Raw genomic sequence first — 27,071 nt, forward strand, 5'->3', positions numbered from 1 at the left:
AAACTTACTTGCATTTGAATTCTGTCAAAATAAAAGATGAACCACTGTTTCTTTAAACTTTTCTGTTCTCATCTTTCTCTCCAGATTGGTGACAAACCTGTACTTTGACATTAAGTTTGAATGGTACTTAAAGAACTAGTTTAGAAGAGGAGACAGATAAATGTCTAATCAACCCACCTGCTTTACTTATTTTAGAATCTTTGTGAAATGAAAGTCAGTCGTGTCTGACTCTTTGCGACCCCATGAACCATATAGTCCATGGAATTCTCCAGGCCAGAATACTGGAGTGGGTAGCCTTTCCCTTCTCCAGGGGATCGTCCCAACCCAGGGATCGAACCCAGGTCTCCCACGTTGCAAGTGGATTCTTTACCAATTGAGCCACCAGGGAAGCCCTTAGAATCTTTGTGGTTCTTCCCAAATTTTTATCATTGGTGGAAGCATCATTTCATTTCTGTTTCTTACTGATATTTCTTAGTCTGGTTGCTCTATCAGTTATTGAGAAGGGTGAATTAAAATCTCCAGTTGTGACTATGGATTTCTTTATTTCTGTCAGTTTTCTGCATTTTGAATTCCTTTTATTAGTCACATACACATTTATAGTTTTTCTTTCTCATGTATTAACCATTTTATCATTATTTAGCTTCCCACTTTATTTCCATTAGTACTCCTTGCTTTGAAGTCCATTTTGCTTTTTTTTTTTTTTTAAGAAAAATTAGGAATAATTCCTTTGGCTGTGCTAGATCTTTGTTGTTGCATGAGCTTTCTCTAGCTGTGACGAGCAGCACCTACTCTCTAGTTTCAGTGCGAGGGCTTCTCATTGCGTTGGCTTTTCTTGTTGTGGAACACAGGTTCTAGGGCTCCCAGGCTCTAGAGCGTGGGCTTAGTAGTTGTGGCATACAGGCTTAGTTGCTCTACAGCCTGTGGGATATTCCCAGATCAGGGATCAAACACATCTCCTGCGTTGGCAGGCAAGTTCTGTACCTCTGAGCCATCAGGAAAGCCTTTGCCTCATTTTTATGACCATTCCAGCTTGCTTGTGTTTCCTGTTTGCATGGTGTGTCTTTTTCAATCCTCTTACTTGTCATTTATTTGTATCATTGTTTTTAAAGTGTGTGTAATGAGAACTAGAGAATACTAATTAAAAAGAGCAGTATCTGACAGTCTCTGCCTTTTAATTGAAATGTTTAGTTTATTTCTTCCATGAGGTTTTCACAGTCAGGGTTTTGCTGATGGTATCCTCAAACCATTATTTAACAAGCTTTCTGTTCTCTTTTCTTTTCATGTTGGGAGTTAGATCAAGATGTTTGATCACATTCAGTAATTGCTTTTTTTTTTTTTGGTAGCAAGTGTTGTGCATTTTGGGCTTCCCACGTGGCACTAGTGGTAAAGAACCAATGCAGGAGATGTAGGAGATATGAGAGACAGGGTTTCCATCTCTGGTTGGGGAAGATCCTCTAGAGGAGGGCATGGCAACCCACTCCGGTATTCTTGCCCAGAGAATCTTATGGACAGAGGAGCCTGCCAGGCTATGGTTCAAAGGGTCGCCAAGAGTCGGACATGACTGAAGTGACTTAGCACGTGCACACACACACACACACACACACACACACACACACACACGTTGTGTGTTTTATTAGACAGCTAATACCTGGCATTGCCTAAATTGGTTGTATTAGTAGAGGTTACAAAACTGTTGGATTCTAAATATGTCACTTTAATTTCATGGGGAAACAGTGGAAACAGTGTCAGACTTTATTTTTCTGGGCTCCAAAATCACTGCAGATGGTGATTGCAGCCATGAAATTAAAAGACGCTTACTCCTTGGAAGAAAAGTTATGACCAACCTAGATAGTATATTCAAAAGCAGAGACATTACTTTGCTGACTAAGGTCTGTCTAGTCAAGGCTATGGTTTTTCCTGTGGTCATGTATGGATATGAGAGCTGGGCTGTGAAGAAGGCTGAGCCCCGAAGAATGGACGCTTTTGAACTGTGGTGTTGGAGAAGACTCTTGAGAGTCCCTTGGACTGCAAGGAGATCCAACCAGTCCATTCTGAAGGAGATCAGCCCTGGGATTTCTTTGGAAGGAATGATGCTAAAGCTGAAGTTCCAGTACTTTGGCCACCTCATAAGAAGAGTTGACTCATTGGAAAAGACTCTGATGCTGGGAGGGATTGGGTGCAGGAGGAGAAGGGATCGACAGAGGATGAGATGGCTGGATGGCATCACTGACTTGATGGATGTGAGTCTGAGTGAACTCTGGGAGTTGGTGATGGACAGGGAGGCCTGGCGTGCTGCAATTCATGGGGTCGCAGAGTCAGACACGACTGAGCGACTGAACTGAATTTCATTTATTAGACAAATCTGCAAAGAGGAACTACACCTCCAACTATTTAGTTACCTTGAAGAACAACTTATAAAGGGGTGGCTAGATAAATGCTTTATTCTTTTGTCAGTTTTTATTTTTATTTTTTTTTCAGTCCTGTGTTTTTATTAAAGAAAGTTAGAGAGAGACTAGATCTGACAAACAAGGGGTGAGATGCTGGCTAGAAGGGAGTGGGCTGGGCTTAGGCCCTGGGGATTCAAGGGCAGACTGATGGCCTGGGAGGGACCAAGAAGATCAGGTCCTGGCAGCAGCTGAGGAAGTGCCTGAGGATGAGCATTCAGGTGCTGGGGTGGGCCATGGGGGTGGGTGATCAGCTGGTTCTGCAGGGAGTCCAGGGCCGTCCTTGGACCCCTTTTCTTGAGACCACCTTTTCTGTCTACCTAGATCATCCACTGGTCCTGATCCTGTTCGTTGCCTTCCATGTCCACCTCATTGACCTCCCCGTCATCAGGTGACTCATTGTAGTCATTCATCTCATCCATGTCCTGCATGTCCTCGTCATCCTCTGAGTCCTCTTCACGGTCCTTGTCGTCGTCTTCATCTTCCTCTTCCTCGTCGTCATAGTGCTCTGAGGCCGGCTTGCCAATAGGTACCAGGTTGTCGTCTTTCTCTGCAATGCTCTGGAGCGCGCCGGGAGGCGGCAGCCGGCAGCGACCCGGAAGCATTTCTTTCTCTTTTGTCAGTTTTTAAAATAGTGAGTTGTACAGCATCTTCCAGAGACATTGAGGAGTTTATAAAGAAATGTGTAAGAATTTATAAGGATTTCTGCCTCTTGCCTCTTAGCTTTAACCCCAAATCTGAATCAAAGCAGCCATTTTTTCCACTTACCATAGACACTTTCATATAAAATATTACAACCTTCCCTTATTTCTTTTTCATGGTTGATTTTTCTCTCTTGATTACTGTTAACTCCTCTCCTCTACTTTTTTCCTTCCCCTCTAGTTTCTAATACCTTCCTCAGCAATGCCACTTTAGCCACTAAAATTCTTCCCACTATGGCCATACCACCCTGAACGCGCCCGATCTCGTCTGAAATTCTTCCCATGCTTCAGGGAGCCAGTACCCTAGTGGTCTCTGACCCAGTTTTGGAAAGCAGCATCTGAAAATATTTATTTTGATTGCTTTTACAACTAGTTAGTTTTGTTTTTTTATTTTTTCAGGCAGTTGCAAAGGAATACATAGAGGGGAAAAGTTCAGTATTGACACATTAATGGGGTGACCACAAAAAGCCCAACCACTTCATGAGCACACAAGACATTTAGCCAACTATAGCCAAGCAATGCTGAGTATATCCAGTGGATTACTCAGTAAGAAAAGCTACTCAGAACTAAAATCTTTCCAAGCATAATTTTACTGTAATTTTTTATTATTAGGTAGAAAATCATTCTCAGTCTATTTTCTGTAATTAGTCTATATAAAAATATCACATTAACTTGTTTTTTGTTTTTCTTTTAAGTAAGTTTAAGAAAAATAAATTTTTTTCCCATCCAAGTGAGAAAGAAAAAACATGCCATGTGACTTCCCAAGAAAGCCCTGTAGATAGAGTTTAGCAATTCTGCAATGCAATTATTTCATGGCCTTTTGCCTGAATAATTCTAAGCTGCTTCTCCAGAGGAAATGAGTCAGAAGAAATATGCTTGCTGTGTCCTTCTTCCTTGGGAGACTTCTCTTGATATCTTGTAGATCCATGAGGCTTCATTAAATGCAAGTCTTTTGACTTGTCTGCATATTTTTTCAATCTGATTTTGATAACCTGTTTCTAGGATACTTTAAATTTAAAACCATATGGTATGTGTAAGATATCAATGTTAGGAAATGAAGAGATGCAAATGTGTTCTGCTTTCTGTAGCCCTGTACCTAATGTCAGACTCTGCCTGCTAATGCAGGAGACTCAGGTCCTGTCCTTGGATCAGGGAGATCCCCTGGAGAAGGAAATGGCAACCTACTTCAGTATTCCTGCCTGGAGAGTTCCATAAAGAAAGGAACCTGGCGGGCTACAGTCTGTGGGGTCACAAGACTTAGCGACATGATTTAGCGACTAAACAACAAGAACCTAATATCAGCACCTGGGGGCAGGAGTCTGCCTGATGGTAGAACTCAGGGAGGGCCACAAAGGGCAGCTGTGTTGGCGTGCATTCTGAAAGAGAACTGCTTGGCTGTGCAGCGGCAACAGCAGGAACATGCAGGATGGTACTTGACACTGATCTTACAGAGGACTTTGGCTAACTTTGTCCCTTGGGAGCTTTGACAGGTCTTAGAAACTGTAGAACAATTCCTCAATTCATTTAAATTTGAAAATTGACGTCTCATTTGATATGAGATTTATAATGACTCAGCTGATTAAACTTCTAGATGAGAGCTAAACTTATTTTTAGTGTGTCAAGGTCTGGCCGTGTAGGATACCCTTTGACTCCACAGCCATCCTGGTTTCAGTCACTCCAGGCTAGACCAGTAGAGCAGTCAGTCCCCAAAGCAAAAGCAGATAGAGCATATGAATGATTCTTTGCTGGCATTTAACTTATATTCATTTAACAACTATTAAACATCAACTGCCTGGGTTCCCTGGTGGCTCAGATGGTAAAGAATCCGCCTATAGTTCAGGAGACCCAGGTTCAATCCCTGGGTCAAGACGATTCGCCTGGAGAAGGGAATGGCTACCTGCTCCAGGATTCTTACCTGGAGAATTCCATGGACAGAGGAGCCTGGAGGGCTATAGTCCATGGGGTCACAGAGAATCAGACATGACTGAGCAACTAACACAGATATTAATCACACCAGGGATGGTCATACAGCAGTCAACCATGATAAATATGAGGCCTGCTTGATTAGTGCTGGGATTGAGGTAAGCTGGCTCCAACCACCCAGGCAGGCCCAGAGCTGAGGGGATTGTAAGCAGGAAGGCAGTGAACAGTCTTCAAACTTGTTTTACCAATTTTGGAAAAACCATGATTCCTTGATGGATTTTTTAAAAAAAATCTGAAATCATCATCATTACATTTAAATGTCTCAGATGATACACTTTATCATACATTGTAGATGTTGACACCGGAAATAAAAAATATTCATTCTTTTAAATGTATATGTAAAATCTTGTTATAATAGACTTAATAACTACCATTTCTTATATTTAAAAACATCTAAATAAGCTTTGTAACAATTGGAACTATTATATTGCTCTTTGAATTCCATTCTGTTTCTCCCATAGAATATTATTCTAGGATTTAAAAAACAATTTTTTTTTCAGCTGCACCTTTCAGCGTACAGGATCTTAGTTCCCTAAACAGGGATCAAACCCATGCCTCTTGCAGTGGAAGCTCAGAGTCCTAACCCCTGGACCACCAAGGAAATCCCAGAATTTTGTTCTAATGTTTTTTTCCTAAAAGTCTTATTGATCACCCTATTAAATACTTATATATATAAGTATTTATATATATATTAAATACTTAAATATATATATATGTATGTATGTATGTTCTTTCTATTACCATAAAGCTCCAAGAGTCTAATGACCAAATGACATACATACTAGAAATTCTATTTGAACATTTTATTTGAAATATCTCTTTCAATGAATTGAGTAGGTACTGTTTATGGTGACTTGGTTAATGTAGTCAATTGTCTAAGTGTTCCTCTGGTGAGCAGAGATCTTTACACCCTCTAGTAGTACCTCATATTAAGAACTGTGAGGGGTCTGATATTTTACAAGTTACCCTGCCATAATTTCATGTGTGCTGGCAGCACACAGGAGGTAATTACAGCAGTAGCAATAGCCAGAATATTCCCATTTTTGCACTGGTTCTCTGAGCCACAATTCCCTCAGGGCCAATGTGGATGGGCCCAGATGGATGCCTGCTCACACAATTCATTGCATTTCAGGAGAGAATTCTGACCTTAGGAAACTCAAATCTTTTTTAATGGTCAATAAGGATGGCTTCCATTTGCTCCAGTGTTGTTCTGGGAAGTAACTATATTAGTTTCCAAGGGTTGCTGTTACAAAATACCACAAGTCTGGTTGTTTAAAACAACAGAAATTCACTGTCTCTCAGTTCTAAAGGCTACAAGTCTGAAATTAAGATGCTGGCAGGGCTGTCTTCCCTCTGAAACCTATGGGAGAACCCTTCCTTGCCTTCCAACACCCGCTGTGTCATTAGCAGTCTCTGGCATTATTTGGCACATAGCTGCGTGACCCCAGCCATCACTTGGCATCTTCTCTGTCTTCACATGGACGTATTCCTATAAGGACACCAGTCATGTCAGACAAAGGGCCTGCCATACTGTGTGTGTGTGTGTGTGTGCGCCTGCCATACTGTGTGTGTGTGTGTCATATTGGACAAAGGGCCTGCCATACTCTGTGTGTGTGTGCTTAGTCGCTCAGTCATGACAGACTCTTTGCGACCCCAGGGATTGTAGCCCACCAGGCTCTTCTGTCCATGAGGATTCTCCAGGCAAGAATACTGGAGTGGGTTGCCATGTCCTCCTCCAGAGGATCTTCCCAACCTAGGTCTCCCAAATTGCAGGCAGAATCTTTATCATCTAAGCCATCAAGGAAGCTCAAAATACTGGAGTGGATAGCCTATCTCTTCTCCAGGGGAACTTCCTCACCCAGGAATTGAACTGGGGTTTCCTGCATTGCAGGTGGATTCTTGACCAGCTGAGCTACCAGGGAAGCCCACTCCAGTATGACCTCATCTTAACTAATTAGATCTCCAACAACCCTGTTGCCAAATAAATTCCCATCCCAAGGTACTAGGATTATGATGTCAACATCTTTTTGTCGGGAGGGACATCATTCAGCCCTTAACAGTGAATATGTCTGCTCTTTAGGTGAAGGGGTATGCTGTCTTCCAAGGATGCTCACCAGGACACATGCGTCTTTGAAAGACAGTCCAGAATTAAGGGCCTCCCTCTAGTGTGGGAGATGAGTCCAATTGTGCGGCAGTTTGAACATGCTTTGTCATTGCCTTTCTTTGGGACTGGAATGAAAACTGACCTAACAACCTAGATGTTTTCAATTGCATATGCTGAAAGAACTGGCTTTGCAGTTTCCAGGGGAAAAGTTTCATTTTAACCAGTTTTCTCTGAAGTCCAAGGAATATCATGGCCATCCTGTATCAAAAAGTCATCTTTCCTTTATGTAGTCATAGTTTCATGCCTAAATTATAGACCAATTCATGCTCAAATTGACTCTGATATCAGGGGCAGATCAGCTGATAAAAAGCTTGGATTGTCCCTCTGGAGGGAAGTGACACCTTGGTCCCATGAGAAGAATCTGAGGGCTTAAGGGAATTTTCAGAAGTGGGGAAAGCTTGGTCCATCCTACATGTACCATAATCTTAAATAATGCTTTTTTTTTTTTTTTTTTACCAAAGTAAAAAACAGATGATAAAAACAAATATAAATCACTGAAAGGTAAAGAAATTCATCATCTGTGATTGAAAGCTGCATTCTAAGGAAACTTTGTTCTCTTAACCTAGAGAGGAGACTAAGTTCCAGTCTGGTACCAGCTCACCAGGTAACAAACAAACAAAAAAAATTGTTTATGGGTAAGCTTAGAAAAGCCTTTTCCACAGATAATTTGAAGTAGCAGTATTTTTGCAAAGGCATCAGTGTGAAACCATAGATGGGATGTTTAAAACCTGATTAGATAGAAATTGGGGAGAAGGCAATGGCACCCCACTCCAGTACTCTTGCCTGGAAAATCCCATGGATGGAGGAGCCTGGTAGGCTGCAGTCCATGGGGTCGCTAGGAGTCGGACACGACTGAGCGACTTGACTTTCACTTTTCACTTTCATGCATTGGAGAAGGAAATGGCAACCCACTCCAGTGTTCTTGCCTGGAGAATCCCAGGGACGGGGGAGCCTGGTGGGCTGCTGTCTATGGGGTTGCAGAGAGTCAGACATGACTGAAGCGACTTAGCAGCAGTAGCAGCAGCGGCTCATAGCTCAGTCAATTAAGAAACTGCCTGCAATGCAGGAGACCCTGGGTTCGATTCCTGGGTGGGGAAGACCCTCTGGAGAAGAGCATGGCAACCCACTCCAGTATTATTGCCTGGAGAATCCCATGGACAGAGGTGCCTGGTGGGCTATGGGGTCCATCAGGTTACGAGTCAGACACGACTTAGCGACTCAACCACCACCACAAGTGCTTCACTCAAGACCCATAAACAATCTTCTCATACACCACATAAACTTATGGGTGAGAAGTGAGTTTGCTTTTATGTAAGAGAAGAGCCATTACTAAAGAAGATAGAAAGCATAACCTGTTAAAGTCACCTTCACAGAGATTCATTTGGGGGAAAGAGTTTATACAGAAGTTGAGGTTGAAATTGATTTCCTAGAAATGACCTTTATCCCCGTATTTCTTGGGGCATATTCACGTACCCCAGGTGGTGGAGTCTCAGTCTGAAAGATCACTGTTATAAAAGACATGGAGGTGTATCTGGGCTGTGAGTAGCTACCTCCAGTAGAGCTTTAAAGTGTTCCTGGTGTTGAAATGCCCCCTTCCATTTTCCTGAACTTTGAGAGGTGTCTTTCCTAAAGGTTGCAGTTGGGCTGAGTAGTGTCATCAGAGAATTAAGAGTCTCTGCATTTGCTTAGGGAGAAGATCAGGAGTGGGCAGCAGTAGGGAGTCCCGAAATGTGTAGGAGGTGGTTTGCAACAGAGCAATGAATAACCTGTGCATATATAGCACGGGTTGATGAGCAGACATGTGGCTAAGGCAGCAGATACCTGGTGGGGTCCTGATTCTCAGAAACAGTAAGGAGGAGAAAGTGTCAAGACCCTGAAATTCCTACAGTTATGTAGCATGGAGGGTTGAGGTTTTCTTAAAATGGGTATTTAGAAATGCATGTGACTTTATTTTACACTCTTGTTGACGCAGTCTGGACATGCCAGCTAAACTTTTGTTTTTTACTTTATTTTTGGCTGCATGGTGTCTTCATTGCTACATACAGGCTTTTCTCTAGTTGTGGTGCACAGGCTTCCCGTTGCAGGGCACACGCTTCAGTAGTTGCGGTATGCGGCCTTAGTTGCCCTGCAGCATGTGGGATCTTCCCAGACTAGGGATAGAACCCATGTCCCCTGCATTGGCAGGCGGATTCTTAACCACTGGATCACTAGAGAAGTCCCAGTTAAACTTTTTGACCAAATTGTGTATGACTAAATTGATGTGGAATCATACAATTCCACAGTAAATTGTTAATGCAGACACAATGACTTATTTGCATAATTTTTGCAACTATGCCTTTCCATAATGAGGCCACTTTCTCAGACATGTGCTTGTCACCATCTGGCTTAGCAAGTACATTTGTCCTTGGAAAGCTTGAGAAGGTGATTCTTCATGTATTTTTTAAAATGTTATTTTTAGTTTAAAAACCTGCAAAAATCTCCAGGAGAAATGATGTTTCATTTCATCAAAGTTGAGTCTCTGTGGTCTTGTTTCATTTTTAAAGGGATGGGTGATATTGAGGACAAGTTTCTTGTCTGTGTCCTCAGGGAATTAATTTCCAATGAAGTAAGGCCTACAGGAGCTTAAAGAGATACCCAGCTTAAAAAAAAAATTGTACTGATTTGTCAAACTTCAGTTAACTACAAGTGCGAGTTGTTAACAGTATTGAAAAGCTGTCAACTGCTTAGCTTCCAATAATAAAATTCTTCGTGGAGAAAGTATTAAATGCTTGGAAGAAACAGTTTGAGAAGATACTTAAAGTAGGATTGTTCTGGTTGCCTGCAGGGTCTTCCTTTTGCTTCCCTGGAAGAAGAACTGGCATGGGCCAGGGAGGGGAGAAAAGGGATTGCCCTACTTTATATAATTAAATAGGGAGCTTTCCAGGTGGCACTAGTGGTAAAGACCCTGCCTGCCAATGCAGCAGGTGCAAGAGATGCAGGTTTGATTCCTGGGTCAGAAAGATCCCTTGGAGGAGGGAATGGCAATCCACTCCAGTATTCTTACCTGGGAAGAAATCCAATGGACAGAGAAGCCTGGTGGGCTATAGTCCGTGAGGTTGCAAAGAGCTGGACATGACTGAATGACTAACACTTTCAGAGTTTATTAGAGCAGGAGGGAAAGTCGCTCAGTCGTGTCCGACTCTTTGCGACCCCAAGGCTTCTCAGTCCATGGGATTTTCCAGGCAAGAGTACTGGAGTGGGTTGCCATTTCCTTCTCCAGGGAATCTTCCCGACCCAGAGATCGAACCCGGGTCTCCTGCATTGTAGGCAGACGCTTTACCCACTGAGCCACCAGAGAAGCCCTCTTATTTAGAGCAGAAGACACTGTTAAAACTATGCACCGGCTCGTGGGAGAGCTGAGGCCTTTCTCAGGCTAGTCGCCAACTTTCATAGCCTCAAGACAAAATTCCTGCTGGAAGGTGGCATTGAGTGATTGGTTAGGATGCTAGACGGTGGTAATAGGGTGGGTGATTTACCTAATATGGGGTCAGGGAGCCAGCCAGTTTAGATCAGGGTGGTCTCATGACAATGGTTGCTATGGGGCTTGGTCAGTTCCAGAGATGACCTTGGTATAGTGCTCCACATCTGTGGCCTTGGTACAAGGCTTTACACCTGTGATCTTGGTACAGAGTTCCACGTTAATCATTGGACCACCAGCATGTTTGTGCTCATTGTGTGCAACTCAGCAACGTCATGGACTGTAGCCCACCAGGCTCCTCTGTCCATGGAATTTTCCAGGCAAGAATACTGGATTGGGTTGCCATTTCCTCCTCCAGGGGAATCTTCCCAGCTCAGGGATGGGACCTGCATCTCCTACATTGTCAGGAAGTCTTTAAAGTCCCCCAAATGTGTAACATTATACAATGCTGTAGGTACTTCGTAACATTGTCGATATTTTGGTATTATGAGGGGGTTTTTTTTTGATACTAATAGATTTCTGTTAAATTTTGGGGGCATCTCTTTGGTGTCTGAACTCTCTAGAAAGGCTCTGTCAAAACTGACATAATTGCAAAACCTTTTATTTGGTGGCAAGAAGGTTGGGAGTGAGAGTAACTTGGAACTAGCCAGCAGAGGGCAACAGCTGCTGACCTGAGGTTTTCTTTTCTGTCCTGGCGACATCGGTGTAGTGTAGCTTCTTCTGGACAGTGGAAAATTGAGCAGTGCAGGAATTATCACCAAAATGGCCATTTTTAGTGTGCTTTAATGACTGCTCTTGTAGAGACAGGTATTCGGGCAAGATTTAGTTCAAGAAATGAGTCAGAACCTCTACTGTCCTCTTCACTGAATTTTGACCGAGAAATTCCAAACTCTTTTCTCACCTAGTGACTGTGTGGTGAGCTTTTCCTGACTCAGAACCGCTCACCAATGACTGGCATCTTGCCGTTGCTGGATTATAGACTTTTTTGGTTTGTTCTGAGGCTTGTGCCTCCTCCCCATATCATCAGACCACAGTGCTTCCTGTGCCTGGAGTGTTTAGAAGGATGACTAGGGAGTTATTCCTTAGCATTTTGGGAGAAGGAAGGAGGGTCACATACCCTTCGAGTTTGTATTGATGTATGTTCTTCCTCCCAGAAAAATGTCCATGATGACAAAATTTTTTTTTAAATTTCAAGAATTCATGGAAACTCCTATGGGTCCATGCACCTCAGGGTAAAAATCTCTGTTGGTGACAAACTCTTGAAAGATTTTGAAATAATCTACTTTTGATAGAGCCTTTTTAGAAAGTTCAGATGTCAAAGAGATCCAAAAAAGATTAATCTGAAACCTACCAGCTCCAAAAAAGTTATTCAGGAAGTGCAAATTGTCTTGAAGGTTAGGACCTTAGTACCTCAAATAAATTGTTGTTTTTTAGTCACTAAGTCATGTCCGATTCTTCTGTGACACCATGGACTGTAGCCCACCAGGCTCCTCTGTCCATGGGACTCACTAGGCAACAATACTGGAGTGGGTTGCCATTTCCTTTGCCAGAGGATCAAACTCTTGTCTCCAGCATTGGCAGGTGGATTCTTTACCACTGACCCACCAGAGAAGCCTGGTCTTAAATACTGAATGTTTTCACTTGGGTATCCTATAGGCAACTTAGCACTTTTCTTACCCAAACTTGTTCTACTTGGCTTCCCTGATTTTTCTCGGGAAGACTTCTGTTCCAGCGAGCCTCACTTTAAACTTTGGGGTCATCTTTGATTCCTCTCTGTCATACTCAACATCAAACCTTCAGAGCACTTTCACGGTTATTTCCTTTCTCCATTTTGATCTTCATTTGGGGCTTTCATTAGTCAAGCCTGGATTAGAAATTTAATCTCTCTCCTTCCGTTTCTTTGTATTCCAGTCCACCCTTCTTACCTTCACTAGGCAATTATTTTAAAATTCTGGGTTGATGGGATTTCTCGCGCTCTGATCCTTATCCCACTTTTTTTTTTTTTTTTCCTCCTCACTATTTCTCACATTTCAGTCAAAATGGAATACGGGAGAAAAAAAAAGTAGAGGATGGGTTCTGCCCTGTATTTTCTTACCTCTTAACCTTTGCTCAGTTTTCTTTGTCTAGACTAATTCTAGTCTAGGAATTCTTAATTTTTTTTTGTACAATGGGATGGATCTCTGGCTGTGAAGTCTGTGAAGCTGATGGACACTTTCTCAGAATGTTTTTAATATCTCAAATTACATACACGGAATTACAAAGGAAAACAGTTATATTACAATACAGTTATAAAAATATTTTAAAATATGTGATATCATATGTGTTTATAGATTCATTTGTAAATAATAGGACCTTGCATTGGTCCTAATTATTATCACAGCAGTTAATTGCCGACATCTGCATTGGAAAAAGATATTAAGTATCAGCTAGAGATTAGTGAAAATAAAGATGTATTGCTTTCCTTAATTAAGTTCGCTGACTCCAGTTTTAAATCTAGATCATTGGAACTCAAACAAGAGCATGTACCAGAGTCACCTGGATACTTGTAACCACGGAATGCTATGACTCATTTCTGATTGAATAGGGCAAGCATGGACTCTATAATTTGCATTTCTAACAAGTTCCCAGGTGTTGCTGATGTTGCAGGCCCAGGGTCTACACTTTAAAAATCTCCAATCAACAATAGATCTTTACTTCATGCTATCTTTACCTACCAAAATCCTATGCCTCCCTAAACCCTGGAAGACTCCATCTTCTGTATGAGGCTTTCCCTCAGCTCCCCTATCGGAAGAGAGCTCTTCCCTTTCAAGGGCTCTTGCCCCAGGTTATGCAGACCGCGCTCATGGCATTTAGCTGCCTGCTTTGTTTAATGGTCCCTGGGGTGCAAGGTACCAGTCTCCAATTCATTCATGCGACTGGCAAGGGCTGTGATACTTCAAACCTTCATGAGGGAGTAAATGTCTTTTTCCACTCATTAGACTATGAGATCTTCTCTAGTTTGAAATGTGTTATATTTTGTGGGAGGGAGGAGTTTGAAAGTGAGGGAAGAAGGGAAGTTCCAATGGAGAACTGCTCATTAGGGAGATTTAGCAGCATAGAAATTAGTAAAGGAAGAGAACACCCATTTTATTCACCTAATACTCTTACTGAGTGTCACGTGTTGAAATATCCTTTATCCTGATTTTAACATTTATAGCAAAGTAGGTTTCCTATTGGGCCTTCCAATAAAAGTTCAGAAAGATATCCATTGGCGCATGATGATTGTGTAGCATACGGCCTTACCCAGGTAACTGGTTAAGAATTCTGTGTAAATCAGAGACCTGGGTTATCTAACACAAAGTTTCCAGTGTAGCACTCCAGTTATTGTTGAAGACAGAATGGATCCATTGAGGCCTTGACTACAGTATGGCTTCTCTGCTGCTAAAGGCTGCTGCTGCTAAGTTGCTTTAGTCGTGTCCTATTCTATGCGACCCCATAGACAGCAGCCCACCAGGCTCCCCCGTCCCTGGGATTCTCCACGCAAGAACACTGGAGTGGGTTGCCATTTCCTTCTCCAATGCATGAAAGTGAAAGTGAAGTCGCTCAGTCGTGTCTGACTCTTAGCGACCCCACGGACTGTAGGCTACTGGGCTCCTCCGTCCATGGGATTTTCCAGGCAAGAGTACTGGAGTGGGGTGCCATTGCCTTCTCCAAACATATGCCTTTAAAATGAATTTATCCTACTCTTGTGCTTACATAGGAAACCACTATTAATAAATTCTTTACCATAAGGGAAAAAAGCAGAAACTATTTGAAGGCTTTGAATAGAACCGAGAATAAAATCCTGATCTTCGGTAATTCAGCAATTTTTATTTTTCCTGTGTCACTCGGCTTGTGGAAATCTTAGTTCCTGGACTGGGGATTGAACCCAGACCTGGTTCAATTCCATTCCCTGGTGCCGGACTTCCAGGGAATTTTCTCAGCACACATTTTGAACCCCTACTTCCTTGAGGCAGTGGACTAATGATGATGACTAACCTTTCTTGAGTGCTTACTATGAATTTGGCACTGTGCAAAGCTCTATGTGCTCTATCTTAATCTTCCTACCACCATATTTGATAGGAAACTAATCTCATTTTTCAGGTAGACAAACTGAGGCACAGAATAGTTAAATAACTTGCCCAAAGTTATACTGCTAGTAAGGAAACAAAGCTGGGCCGAGAATCTGCTCTTACCTGACTCCACAATCTGAATTTCTAACTACTTCTTTATACTGTTAAGTACTCCAGGTTATGGGGGTGAGTAAGGCATGCCTTGCCTTGAAGAAGTTTACAATTTTGAGGCTCTCAGTTCAGTTGCTCAGTCGTGTCCGACTCTTTGTGACCCCACGGCACGCCAGGCCTCCCTGTCCATCACCAACTCCTGGAGTCCACCCAGACCCATGTCCATTGAGTTGATGATGCCATCCAACCATCTCATCTTCTGTTGTCCCCTTCTCTTCCTGCCTTCAATCTTTCCCAGCATCAGGGTCTTTTCAAATGAGTCAGCTCTTCGCATCAGGTGGCCAAAGTATTGGAGTTTCAGCTTCAGCATCAGTCCTTCCAATGAACACTCAGGACTGATCTCCTTTAGGATGGACTGGTTGGATCTCCTTGCAGTCCAAGGGACTCTCAAGGGTCTTCTCCAACACCACACTTCAAAAGCATCAATTCTTCGGCGCTCAGCCTTCTTCACAGTCCAACTCTCACATCCATACATGACCACAGGAAAAACCATAGCCTTGACTAGATGGACCTTTGTTGACAAAGTAATATCTCTCCTTTTTAATATGTTGTCTAGGTTGGTCATAACTTTCCTTCCAAGGAGTAAGCATCTTTTAATTTCATGGCTGCAGTCATCATCTGCAGTGATTTTGGAGCCCAGAAAAATAAAGTCAGTCACTGTTTCCACTGTTTCCCCATCTATTTGCCATGAAGCTATGAGACCAGATGCCATGATCTTCGTTTTCTGAATGTTGAACTTTAAGCCAACTTTTTCACTCTTCTCTTTCACTTTCATCAAGGGGCTCTTTAGTTCTTCTTCACTTTTTGCCATAACGGTGGTGTCATCTGTGTATCTGAGGTTACTGATATTTCTCCCAGCAATCTTGATTCCAGCTTGTGCTTCTCCCAGCCCAGCATTTCTCATGATGTACTCTGCATATAAGTTAAATAAGTAGGGTGACAATATACAGCCTCGATGTACTCCTTTTCCTATTTGGAACCAGTCTGTTGTTCCATGTCCAGTTCTAACTGTTGCTTCCTGACCTGCATACAGATTTCTCAAGTTCAGCTAGATGCAAATGTTCAGTGAATGTTGCCCCATGTGTGCACTGCTCTCTTTGGTTATTTTCTGAATGTCCTAGATGGTTTTGTATAGTTCTGGATGTATGAATAGACCCTGAGGACCATCTGAGTGGTCTGGTATCTCTTTTCAATTAGTGCCAGCCATGTAGATTGGTGCTTGAGAACTGTTTGTTGAATTAAAACCTTTTTTATTCTAGTCCCAAACCAAACTGAATTCCCTTGATTACAATCCCCAACCAAAAGCAAAGAATTATTTTCCATGCATAGATTTAAAGTAGAACTATATTAAATTAATTAAGGAGTGAGTTCTTAGTATCAAAAACATGGTTTGAAGAGCTAAGGATTTATCTTTTAGTAAATACTGCAGTTTGGGTGTTGTCAGGGGTGTGTGCCCTGCCCCCTTCCTTAGCCTCATCTCACTCATTCTTCCAGGGGTTCTTTTTGGGCCCTGGACAGCCTGTGTCTTGAATGTTCTTCCTTACACTCCACCCTATGTCACCCCCTCATCCCTTCATCATCCAGCCCTCATCCCAATCATCGTTTCCTCTGGAAGTCCTGGCCCCTTCTCTGCCCCGCCTTGCTCAGTCTCCTTTGGCTGAGGGCTCTTCAGTTCCTTTTCTTTTAGGTGCCCTGATCTCTGTTATAAATGGTCATTTCATTCCTAAGCAACTCTCACCTCTGTTCTGTAAACTTCCTGAGGCTAGAGAGCCTGTTTTTGTTAACCTTTGTGTTTTTAGCACAAAGGCTGCTGCTGCTGCTGCTATGTCGCGTCAGTCGTGTCCACCTCTGTGCGACCCCATAGACAGCAGCCCACCAGGCTCCCCCGTCCCTGGGATTCTCCAGGCAAGAATACTGGAGTGGGTTGCCATTTCCTTCTCCAATGCATGAAAGTGAAAAGTGAAAGTGAAGTCGCTCAGTCGTGTCCGACTCCTAGCGACCCCATGGACAGCAGCCTACGAGGCTCCTCGGTCCATGGGATTTTCCAGGCAAGAGTACTGGAGTGGGGTGCCATTGCCTTCTCCGAGCACAAAGGCTGGGATGTAACATGTACCAGTGGCAGTACCTAGGAAGGTTCAGGGTTGGGGCTCTCTCATAATTTCCAACATCTGCCACAAAGGAGTTCTGTTTTTGGTTAGCAATTCTTGCCGTTTTCTCAACCTTATTCAGTTCAGTTCAGTCACTCAGTCGTGTCCGACTCTTTGTGACTGCATGAATTGCAGCACACCAGGCCTCCCTATCCATCACCAACTCCCGGAGTTTACTCAAACTCATGTCCACTGAGTCGGTGATGCCATCCAGCCATCTCATTCTCTGTTGTCCCCCTCTCCTCCTGCCCCCAGTCCCTCCCAGCATCAGAGTCTTTTCCAATGAGTCAACTCTTCGCATGAGGTGGCCAAAGTACTGGAGTTTCAGCTTTAGCATTAGTCCTTCCAATGAACACCCAGGACTGATCTCCTTTACAATGGATCGGTTGGATCTCCTTGCAGTCCAAGGGACTCTCAAGAGTCTTCTCCAACACCACCATTCAAAAGCATCAATTCTTTGGCGCTCAGCCTTCTTCATAGTCCAACTCTCACATCCATACATGACCACTGGAAAAACCATAGCCTTGATTAGGTGGACCTTTGTTGGCAAAGTAATGTCTCTGCTTTTTAATACACAGCCTTGATGTACTCCTTTTCCTATTTGGAACCAGTCTGTTGTTCCATGTCCAGTTCTAATTGTTGCTTCCTGACCTGCATATAGGTTCCTCAAGAGGCAGGTCAGGTGGTCTGGTATTCCCATCTCTCTCAGAATTTTCCACAGTTTATTGTGATCCACACAGTCAAAGGCTTTGGCATAGTCAATAAAGCAGAAATAGATGTTTTTCTGGAACTCTCTTGCTTTTTCCATGATCCAGTGGATGTTGGCAATTTGATCTCTGGTTCCTCTGCCTTTTCTAAACCAGCTTGAACATCTGGAAGTTCACAGTTCATGTACTGTTGAAGCCTGGCTTGGAGAATTTTGAGCATTAATTTACTAGCGTGTGAAATGATTGCAATTGTGTGGTAGTTTGAGCATTCTTTGGCATTGCCTTTCTTTGGGATTGGAATGAAAACTGACATTTTCCAGTCCTGTGACCACTGCTGAGTTTTCCAATTTGCTGGCATATTAGGTGCAGCACTTTCACAGCATCATCTTTCAGGATTTGAAATAGCTCAATAGGAATTCCATCACCTCCACTAGCTTTGTTCATAGTGATGCTTTCTAAGGCCCACTTGACTTCACATTCCAGGATGTCTGGCTCTAGGTGAGTGATCACACCATCGTGATTATCTGGGTCGTGAAGCTCTTTTTTTGTATAGTTCTTCTGTGTATTCTTGCCACTTCTTAATATCTTCTGCTTCTGTTAGGTCCATACCATTTTTGTCCTTTATCAAGCCCATCTTTGCATGAAATGTTCCCTTGGTATCTCTAATTTTCTTGAAGAGATCTCTAGTCTTTCCCATTCTGTTGTTTTCCTCTATTTCTTTGCATTGATCGCTGAGGAAGGCTTTCTTATCTCTCTTTGCTATTCTTTAAATATCTGCATTCAGATGCTTATACCTTTCCTTTTCTCCTTTGCTTTTCACTTCTCTTCTTTTCACAGCTATTTGTAAGGCCTCCCCAGACAGCCATTTTGCTTTTTTGCATTTCTTTTTCTTGGGGATGGTCTTGATCCCTGTCTCCTGTACAATGTCATGAACCTCATTCCATAGTTCATCAGGCACTCTATCTATCAGATCTAGGCCCTTAAATCTATTTCTCATTTCCACTGTATAATCATAAGGGATTTAATTTAGGTCATACCTGAATGGTCTAGTGGTTTTCCCTACTTGCTTCAATTTAAATCTGAATTTGGCAATAAGGAGTTCATGATCTGAGCCACAGTCCTCTCCTGGTCTTGTTTTTGCTGACTGTATAGAGCTTCTCCATCTTTGGCTGCAAAGAATATAATCAATCTGATTTCGGTTTTGACCATCTGGTGATGTCCATGTGTAGAGTCTTCTCTTGTGTTATTGGAAGAGGGTGTTTGCTATGACCAGTGCGTTCTCTTGGCAAAACTCTATTAGCCTTTGCCCTGCTTCATTCTGTACTTCAAGGCCAAATTTGCCTGTTACTCCAGTGTTTCTTGGCTTCCTACTTTTGCATTCCAGTCCCGTATAATGAAAAGGATATCTTTTTTTGGTATTAGTTCTAGAAGGTCTTGTAGGTCTTCATAGAACTGTTCAACTTCAGCTTCTTCAGCGTTACTGGTTGTGGCATAGGCTTGAATTACCATGATATTGAATGGTTTGCCTTGGAAACAAACAGAGATCATTCTGTTGTTTTTGAGATTGCATCCAAGTACTGCATTTCAGACTCTTGTTGACCATGATGGCTACTCCATTTCTTCTAAGGGATTCCTGCCCACAATAGTAGATATAATGGTCATCTGAGTTAAATTCACCCATTCCAGTCCATTTTAGTTCACTGATTCCTAGAATGTTGATGTTCACTCCTGCCATCTCCTTTTGACCACTTCCAATATGCCTTGATTCATGGACCTAACATTCCAGGTTCCTATGCAATACTGCTGTGTACAGTATTGGACCTTGTTGGTACAAAATAAATTGTGGTTTCATACCATGAATTGTAAATGATTGTAACTAGATTCAAGCACATCTTTGTTAATCAAAAAGGAACCATTACAATCAACACATTTTTGCCAATGAGAAATAAATTTGTTTATTCCTGTAGCAAAAAAAAACAAAATCCAAGTTTTGGGATTCAAAGAACTCTTGGAAAGCATTTTCTCCCTCCTGCTGGTTGTAGAAGTGTTTTGCCTGCAAAAAGTTGAGACGCTTGAAGAAGTGGTAGTCGGTTGGTGAGAGGAAGGGTGAATACAGTGGATGAGCAAACTCCACAATTAGAGCCCAATTAGTTTAACTTTTGAAGGGCTGGTTGTACAATGTGTGGTCAGGCGTTGTCATGGAGAAGAACTGGGCCGTTTCTGTTGACCAGTGCCAGCTGCGGGTGTGGCAGTTTTCCGTGCATCTCACTGATTTGCTGAGCATACTTCGCAGATGTAATGGTTTTGAGGGTAGCAGACCAGCAAACTGACCATGACTGTTTTTTTGGTGCAAGTTTGACTTTGAGAAGCACTCTGCAGATTCTTCTCAGTCCAGCCACTGAGCTAGTTGTCGCTGATCATTTTATAAAATCCACTTTTTGTAGCACATCACAATCTGAGTGAGAAATGGTTCGTTATTGTTGCATAGAATAAGAGAAGATGACACTTCAAAACAATGATTTGTACTGAACTTTTCTACCTTACTGATTTGCTTCAAAAGTCAAATGACCATAGACTGGTTGATGCTGAGTTCTTGGACAATGTCTAGTGTAGTTGTAAGAGGATCAGCTATGATGATTGCTCTCAGTTGGTCGTTGTCAACTTCTGATGGCCAGCCACTATGCTCCTCATCTTCAAGGCCTTTGTCTCCTCTGCAAAACTTTTTGAACCACCACTGCACTGTACGTTCATTAGCAGTTGCTGGACCAAATGCATTGTTGATATTGTGAGTTGTCTCTGCTGCTTTATGACCCATTTTGAACCTGAATAAAAAAAATTACTCGAATTTGCTTTATGTCTAACATGAGTTCTATAGTCTAAAATAAACATAAAATTAACAGCAAGTAATAAGTCATTAGCAAAAAACATAAAGCAGGAAATGCTCATTAACATGATGTATAACATAATCACATTTATTTAAGAATGCATCCCAATATCAAATGGCAAATTTCAACAATGCAAAACTGCAATTACTTTTGCACCAATCTAATATGTAAAACTTCACGAGTGCTGAGCTCATTATCTATCTGTTCACTTCTGTGTCTCAAGATCTGGAAGAGTGCTGCCAGGTGGCAGGTGCTTTGAACTATTCATTGAATTAATCAAAACTTCTTGAGAAAACTATTTTCACTGGTCTGTAACATTCAGTTGTGCATGTTCTGCAAACCCATTTTGGAGACAAGTCCTCCTCCTCCCTTCCCCAATTCCCCACCTTCCAACTGTATTGCACTTTCAGACTCCTCCCTTTGCAACTTTGGTGTTGTCCACTGGTAGTTTCTCAATATTTAATGAGAACTCAGAGCTGGAAAACATCAAGAAAGTTTCTCAACAGTAAACAAGAGCCCGGACCAGCTAGAGAGGAGGGTAGGCTGGGGCTGGAATAGATTTCTCAAGGTATCTCTGCTTCCAAGAGCATGCCAGGAAGGCTCATGAATATATAAGCAGTCTGCTTTGAGCAAGCACCAAGCAAGAATATCAGTTGGAAAATGTTTATCTTTTAAAAACTCAACAGCTTTTCGAAAGGACATTTTTTTAAAAAAACATTTTTGTGTTGTAAATCATAGTTTATGTGCATATGTAAATAAGAGTGCTGCCACGTGCATGAGTCCTTCCCCCTCACTCTGTTATTTTACAGGAGTGGCACTCCCCAGCCTCAATCTTTCTTGTAGTTCAGCTTGTCAGTGACCTCGTCAAACAAAGAAGGCAGCTTGTTGTCACCAGTGACCAACATCTGGTTTAGATGTGGGTGGCGTGCCTTGTTGCTTCAGCAGAGGGAATGTTGCCTTTAAACCGTGAGGCATGGTGAAGGGAGTATCTGTCAGCTATTACCACACTTTGGAAAATGAGAAAACACATGGTCTCAAATGTAGCAGTGCCATAGGGGAATATAATTGTTATACACTTCTTGAAATGGTCTCATTCCAAAAAAAATGGTTTAGAGAAACACACGGGAGAACTGAAACACATTGGAAAGCTAGAAATGGGTCAATGTGATGGCAGAACACCCTTTTCAGCATTGTTGTGAGGCACCCAATGGCTTCCACTGGTCACCCAATCAGAGAGCATGTCTTTAGACTAATGCTATTCAGCTGGTTACTATGGCAATGATGGAATACTAGTTGTCATGACGATGAAATGGAAATTGAGGGGACCAATCTCTTTAGAGGAGGTGGATTCATTAAGCCCTGTCTTTTCCTCTTTCCTTAAAACTTGACCATATTGTACAGTACTTTTAAGAGGGGGTCCATTTTCAAACTCTGTACATACATTTCAAGATTTATATTTTCATATTCTTAGATCACGTGGCTTAAGTCTTTTCAACTCTATGTTGAGAATAGACATGCTACCCCCACTCCCACAGTATTTTATAGCTCATGTTAAAGAATGACACCACAGAAGCTAGGTTTCTTTTTATCATCCTCAAAGCGTTTCTGCCAAACTCCACTGAATTCCTCCAAAGCTAATCTGGTGTGAAATAGAACAGGGTCAAAATCAATATAGTGGACTGTAAGTTTTAAAATATATTTTCTTCCAGATTTATTGGGGTATAATTGATGTAACAATGTACATGTTCAGGGTGAACAATGCCATGTTTTACATAATTATCCATTGTGAAATTACCACAATCAAGCTAGTTAACCTGTCCGCCATCTCATATAGTTGCCTTTTGTGTATGTGGTGAGGGCGCTTAAGATCGATTCTTTCAGCAGTTTTAAGTACATAATACATTGTGTGCTCAGTTGTTTCAGTCGTGTCTGACTCTGTGACCCGCCAGGTTCTTCTGTCCATGGGATTCTCGAGGCAAGAATACTGGAATGAGTTGCCATCTCCTCCTCCAGGGAATCTTCCTGATCCAGGGATCAAACCCGCCTCTCCTCTGTCTCCTGCATTGCAGGCAGATTCTCTACCATTGCACTACCTGTGATTAACTATAGTCACTATGCTGTACATTAGATCCCCAGAACTTACGTTCATCTTTTTAAAAAATGTTCTTTATTTACCGGTTGCACCAGGTCTTCGTTGCTGCGGGCAGGCTTTCTCTAGTTGAGTGAGCAGGGGCTACTCTTGCAAGTTGTGGTGCACGGGCTTTTCACTGTGGTATTTTCTCTTGCTGTGGAACACAGGTGCCAGGCACGCAGGTTTCAGTTGTTGTGGCGCGTGGGCTTAGTTGCCCCATGGCATGTGGGATCTTCCCATATCAGGGATCAAATCTGTGTCCCCTGCTTGAGTGGATTCTCAACCACTGGACCACCCGGGAAGTCCTTATATTCATCTTATCAATGAAAATTTATACCCTTTGACCAGCATCTCCACATGTCCCTGAACCCCAGCCCACGGCAATGCCCATTCTACTCTCTTGTTTGTTGCACAGTCCCTCTGTTGTGTCCGATTCTTTGTGACCCCATGGACTGCAGCTTGCCAGGCTTCCCTGTCCTTCACTATCTCCCAGAGTTTGCTCAAACTCATGTCCATTGAGTTGATGATGCCATCCAACCATCTCACCTCCTGTAGTCCCCTTCTTCTCCTGCTTTCAGTCTTGTCCAGCAATGAGTCGGCTCTTCGCATCAGGTAACCAGAGTATTGGAGCTTCAGTATCAGTCCTTCCAATGAATACTAAGGGATGATTTCCTTTAGGCTTGACTGGTTTGATCTCTTTGTTTTCCAAGGGACTCTCAAGAGTCTTCTCCAACACCAAAGTTCAAAAGCATCAGCTCTTCAGCACTCAGCTTTCTTTATGGTCCAACTCTCACATCCATACATGACTTCTGGAAAAACCATAGCTTTGACTAGATGGACTGTTGTTGGAATGTCTCTGCTTTTTAATGTGCTATCTAGGTTTGTCATAGCTTTTCTTCCAAGGAGCAGACACTTTTAATTTCATGGCTGCAGTCACCATCTGCAAGTGATTTTGGAGCCCAAGAAAATAAAGTCTCCCACTGTTTCCATTGTTTCCCCATGTATTTGCCATGAAAAGTTGGGATTGGATGCCATGATCTTTGTCTGTTGAATGCTGAGTTTTAAGCCAGCTTTTTCATTCTCCACCATCAACAGAGCTTTAGTTCCTCTTTGCTTTCTGCCATTAGAGTAGTGTCATCTGCATATCTGAAGTTATTGATATTTCTTCTGGCAATCTTGATTCCAGCTTGTGCTTCATCCAGCCCAGCATTTTGCATGATGTAGTACATGTATTTAACTTCTATGCAGACATAGAAGTTAAATGAGTGGATGACAATATACATCCTTGATATACTCTTTTCCCAATTTTGAACCAGTCCATTTTTCCATGTCCAGTTCTAACTGTTGCTTCTTTAGCTGCATACAGGTTTCTTAGGAGACAGGTAATATGGTCTGGTATTCCCATCTCTTTAAGAATCTTCCACAGTTTGTTGTGTCCACATAGTCAAAGGCTTTAGTGTGGTCAGTGAAGCAGAAGTGTATGTTTTTCTGGAATTCTCTTGCTTTTTCTGCGATTCAGTGGACAATTTGCAATTTGATCTCTGGTTCCTCTGCGTTTTCTAAACCCAGCTTACATATATCTGGAAATTCTAGATTCATATATTGTTGAAGCCCAGCTTGAAGGATTTTGAGCTTTACTTTGCTAGCATGTGAAATGAGTGCAATGGTGCAATAGTTTGAATATTTTTGGTATTGCCCTTCTTTGGGATTGGAGTGAAAACTAAACATTTCCAGTTCTGTGGCCACTGCTGAGTTTCCAAATTTGCTGATTTATTGAGTGCAGCACTTTAACAGTATCCTCTTTTAGGATTTGAAATAGATCAGCTAGAATTCCATCACCTCTACTAGCTTTGTTTGTAGTGATGCTTCCTAAGGCCCACTTGACTTTGCATTCAAAGATGTCTGGCTCTAGGTGAGTGATCACACCATCATGGTTATTTGGGTCATTAAGACCTTTTTTGCACAGTTCTTCTGTGTATACTTGCCACCTCTTAATCTCTTCTGCTTCTGTTAGGTCCATACAGTTTCTGTACTTTATCGAGCCCATCTTTGCATGAAATGTTCCCTTGGTATCTCTAATTTTCTTGAAGAGATATCTAGTCTCTCCCATTCTATTGTTTTCCTCTATTTCTTTGCATTGATCACTGAGGAAGGCTTTCTTATCTCTCCTTGCTATTCTTTGGGACTCTGCATTCAGATGGATATATCTTTTCTCTTCTCCTTTGCCTTTCACTTCTCTCTTTTTCTCAGCTATTTGTAAGGTCTCCTCACACAACCATTTTGTGGTTTTGAATTTCTTTTTCTTGGGGATGGGTTTGATCACTGCCACCTGTACAATGTTACAAACTTCTGTCAATAGTTCTTCAGGCACTCTGTCTATCAGATTTAATCCCTTGAATCTGTTTGTCACTTTTGCTATATTATATAACCATAAAGGATTTGATTTGGGTCATACTTGAATGGAGTAGTTGTTTTCCCTACTTTTTTCAATTTAAGACTTGCGATAAGAAGCTCATGCTTGGAGCCACAGTCAGCTCCGGGTCTTATTTTTGCTGACTGTATAGAGATTCTCCACCTTTGGCTGCAAAGAATATAATCAATCTGATTGTGGTATTGACCATTTGGTGATGTCCACGTGTAGAGTCATCTCTTGTGTTGGTGGAAGAGGGTGTTTGTTATGCTCAGTGTGTTCTCTTGGCAAAACTCTGTTAGCCTTCACCCTGCTTCCTTTTGTACTCCAAAGCCAAACTTGCCTGCTACTCCAAGTATCTCTTGACTTCCTACTTTTGCATTCCAGTCCCCTGTGATGAAAAGGATATATTTTTGGGGTGTTAGTTCTAGACTGTCTTATAGGTCTTCAGAGAACCATTCAACTTCAGCATTACTGCTTGGGGCATAAACTTGGATTACTGTGATACTGAATGCTTTACTTTGGAAATGAACTGAGATAATTCTGTCATTTTTGAGATTGCACCCAAGTACTGCATTTTGGACTCTTGTTGACTATGAGGTCTATTCCATTTCTTCTAAGGAATTCTTGCCAAGAGTAATGGATTTAATAGTCATCTGAATTAAATTCCATTCCCATTCATTTTAATTCACTGATTCCTAAAATGTCAATGTTAACTCTTGCCATCTCCTATTTGACCACTTCCTATTTACCTTGATTCATGGACCTGACATTCCAGGTTCCTATGCAATATTGTTCTTTACAGTATAAGACTTTAGTTTCACCACCTCTCTACTTCTGTGAGTTCAACTTTTTGGACTCCATATATAGGGAAACTTTGTATTCAATCCAATCATGTGTTTGTCACTGCTGTGTTTATTAGAATCATACATGGAAGCGAATCCTTTTCAGAAGCGGCAGAAGCCTGGCTCTTTTCCCCTCCTTATGTTGATGGTGGTTTCATTCCTCTTGGCTTAGAGTCTGCCCTACAGGATCAGTGGGAAATGTGTGCTTGTCCACATGTTGCAGAGATGTGATTGACCTCTTTGTTGAATGCTGCTAAATGACTCATTTAGACATTTATTTAGGGGTTCTGGAAAAAGTGATAATATTAACATTTGGCTCAATTTTACTCTCATTAGAGAATTTAGGGAAAATACATTGGAACAAATCTGAATTCATGGACTTTTCCATTTTTCTGAAGTTACATTTGGTATATGAACATGAACTCTGTGGGAAAAGCTTTTTGCTATATTTTTATATTAAGAATTTGCTTCTATGCAATTTTTTCATGTTATTTATGACAGTAATTCTCAAATGATCACAGGAAAATCCCCTTGAGAGTATGTGAAATGCAAGTCCCTTTTAAAAAATTTCCAGATTAAAACAATTTAAATATAATTAACAATAACATGTTTTAGTTTCAGGTGTACAAGATAACTGTGTATATATATACATACATATATATATATATATATATATATATATATATATATATATATGTAGTGCAATGACCACTACAATAAGCATTCCAGACCTATTGAATCAGATTTGGGGGGCTGAGGCCAGGAATTTTCATTTACATAAATATCCCAGATAATTCTGAGGAAGTATGTGGTCCACATGATCACTAACTAACTGAAGTGGGAGGGAAAATGTGTCTCAAGTGGAGGGTTTAGGATGCTGTATGTGGAGGGAATCCTCCTCCCTCTGTGTGCCTTCCTCAGCACATGCAGGAAGG

General features: G+C 41.9%; 1 protein-coding gene across 1 annotated transcript; it reads right to left on the reverse strand.

The window, feature by feature from the left end:
* Positions 1-2,584: 2,584 nt before the first annotated feature.
* Positions 2,585-3,049, reverse strand: LOC128048135 (anaphase-promoting complex subunit 15-like). Its single transcript, XM_052640570.1, has one exon. It carries the CDS (start codon positions 3,047-3,049, stop codon positions 2,765-2,767), a length of 285 nt encoding a protein of 94 aa, XP_052496530.1. The 3' UTR covers positions 2,585-2,764.
* Positions 3,050-27,071: the final 24,022 nt, after the last annotated feature.

This window comes from Budorcas taxicolor, chromosome 5, assembly GCF_023091745.1.
Source record: "Budorcas taxicolor isolate Tak-1 chromosome 5, Takin1.1, whole genome shotgun sequence".
NCBI lineage: Eukaryota > Metazoa > Chordata > Mammalia > Artiodactyla > Bovidae > Budorcas > Budorcas taxicolor.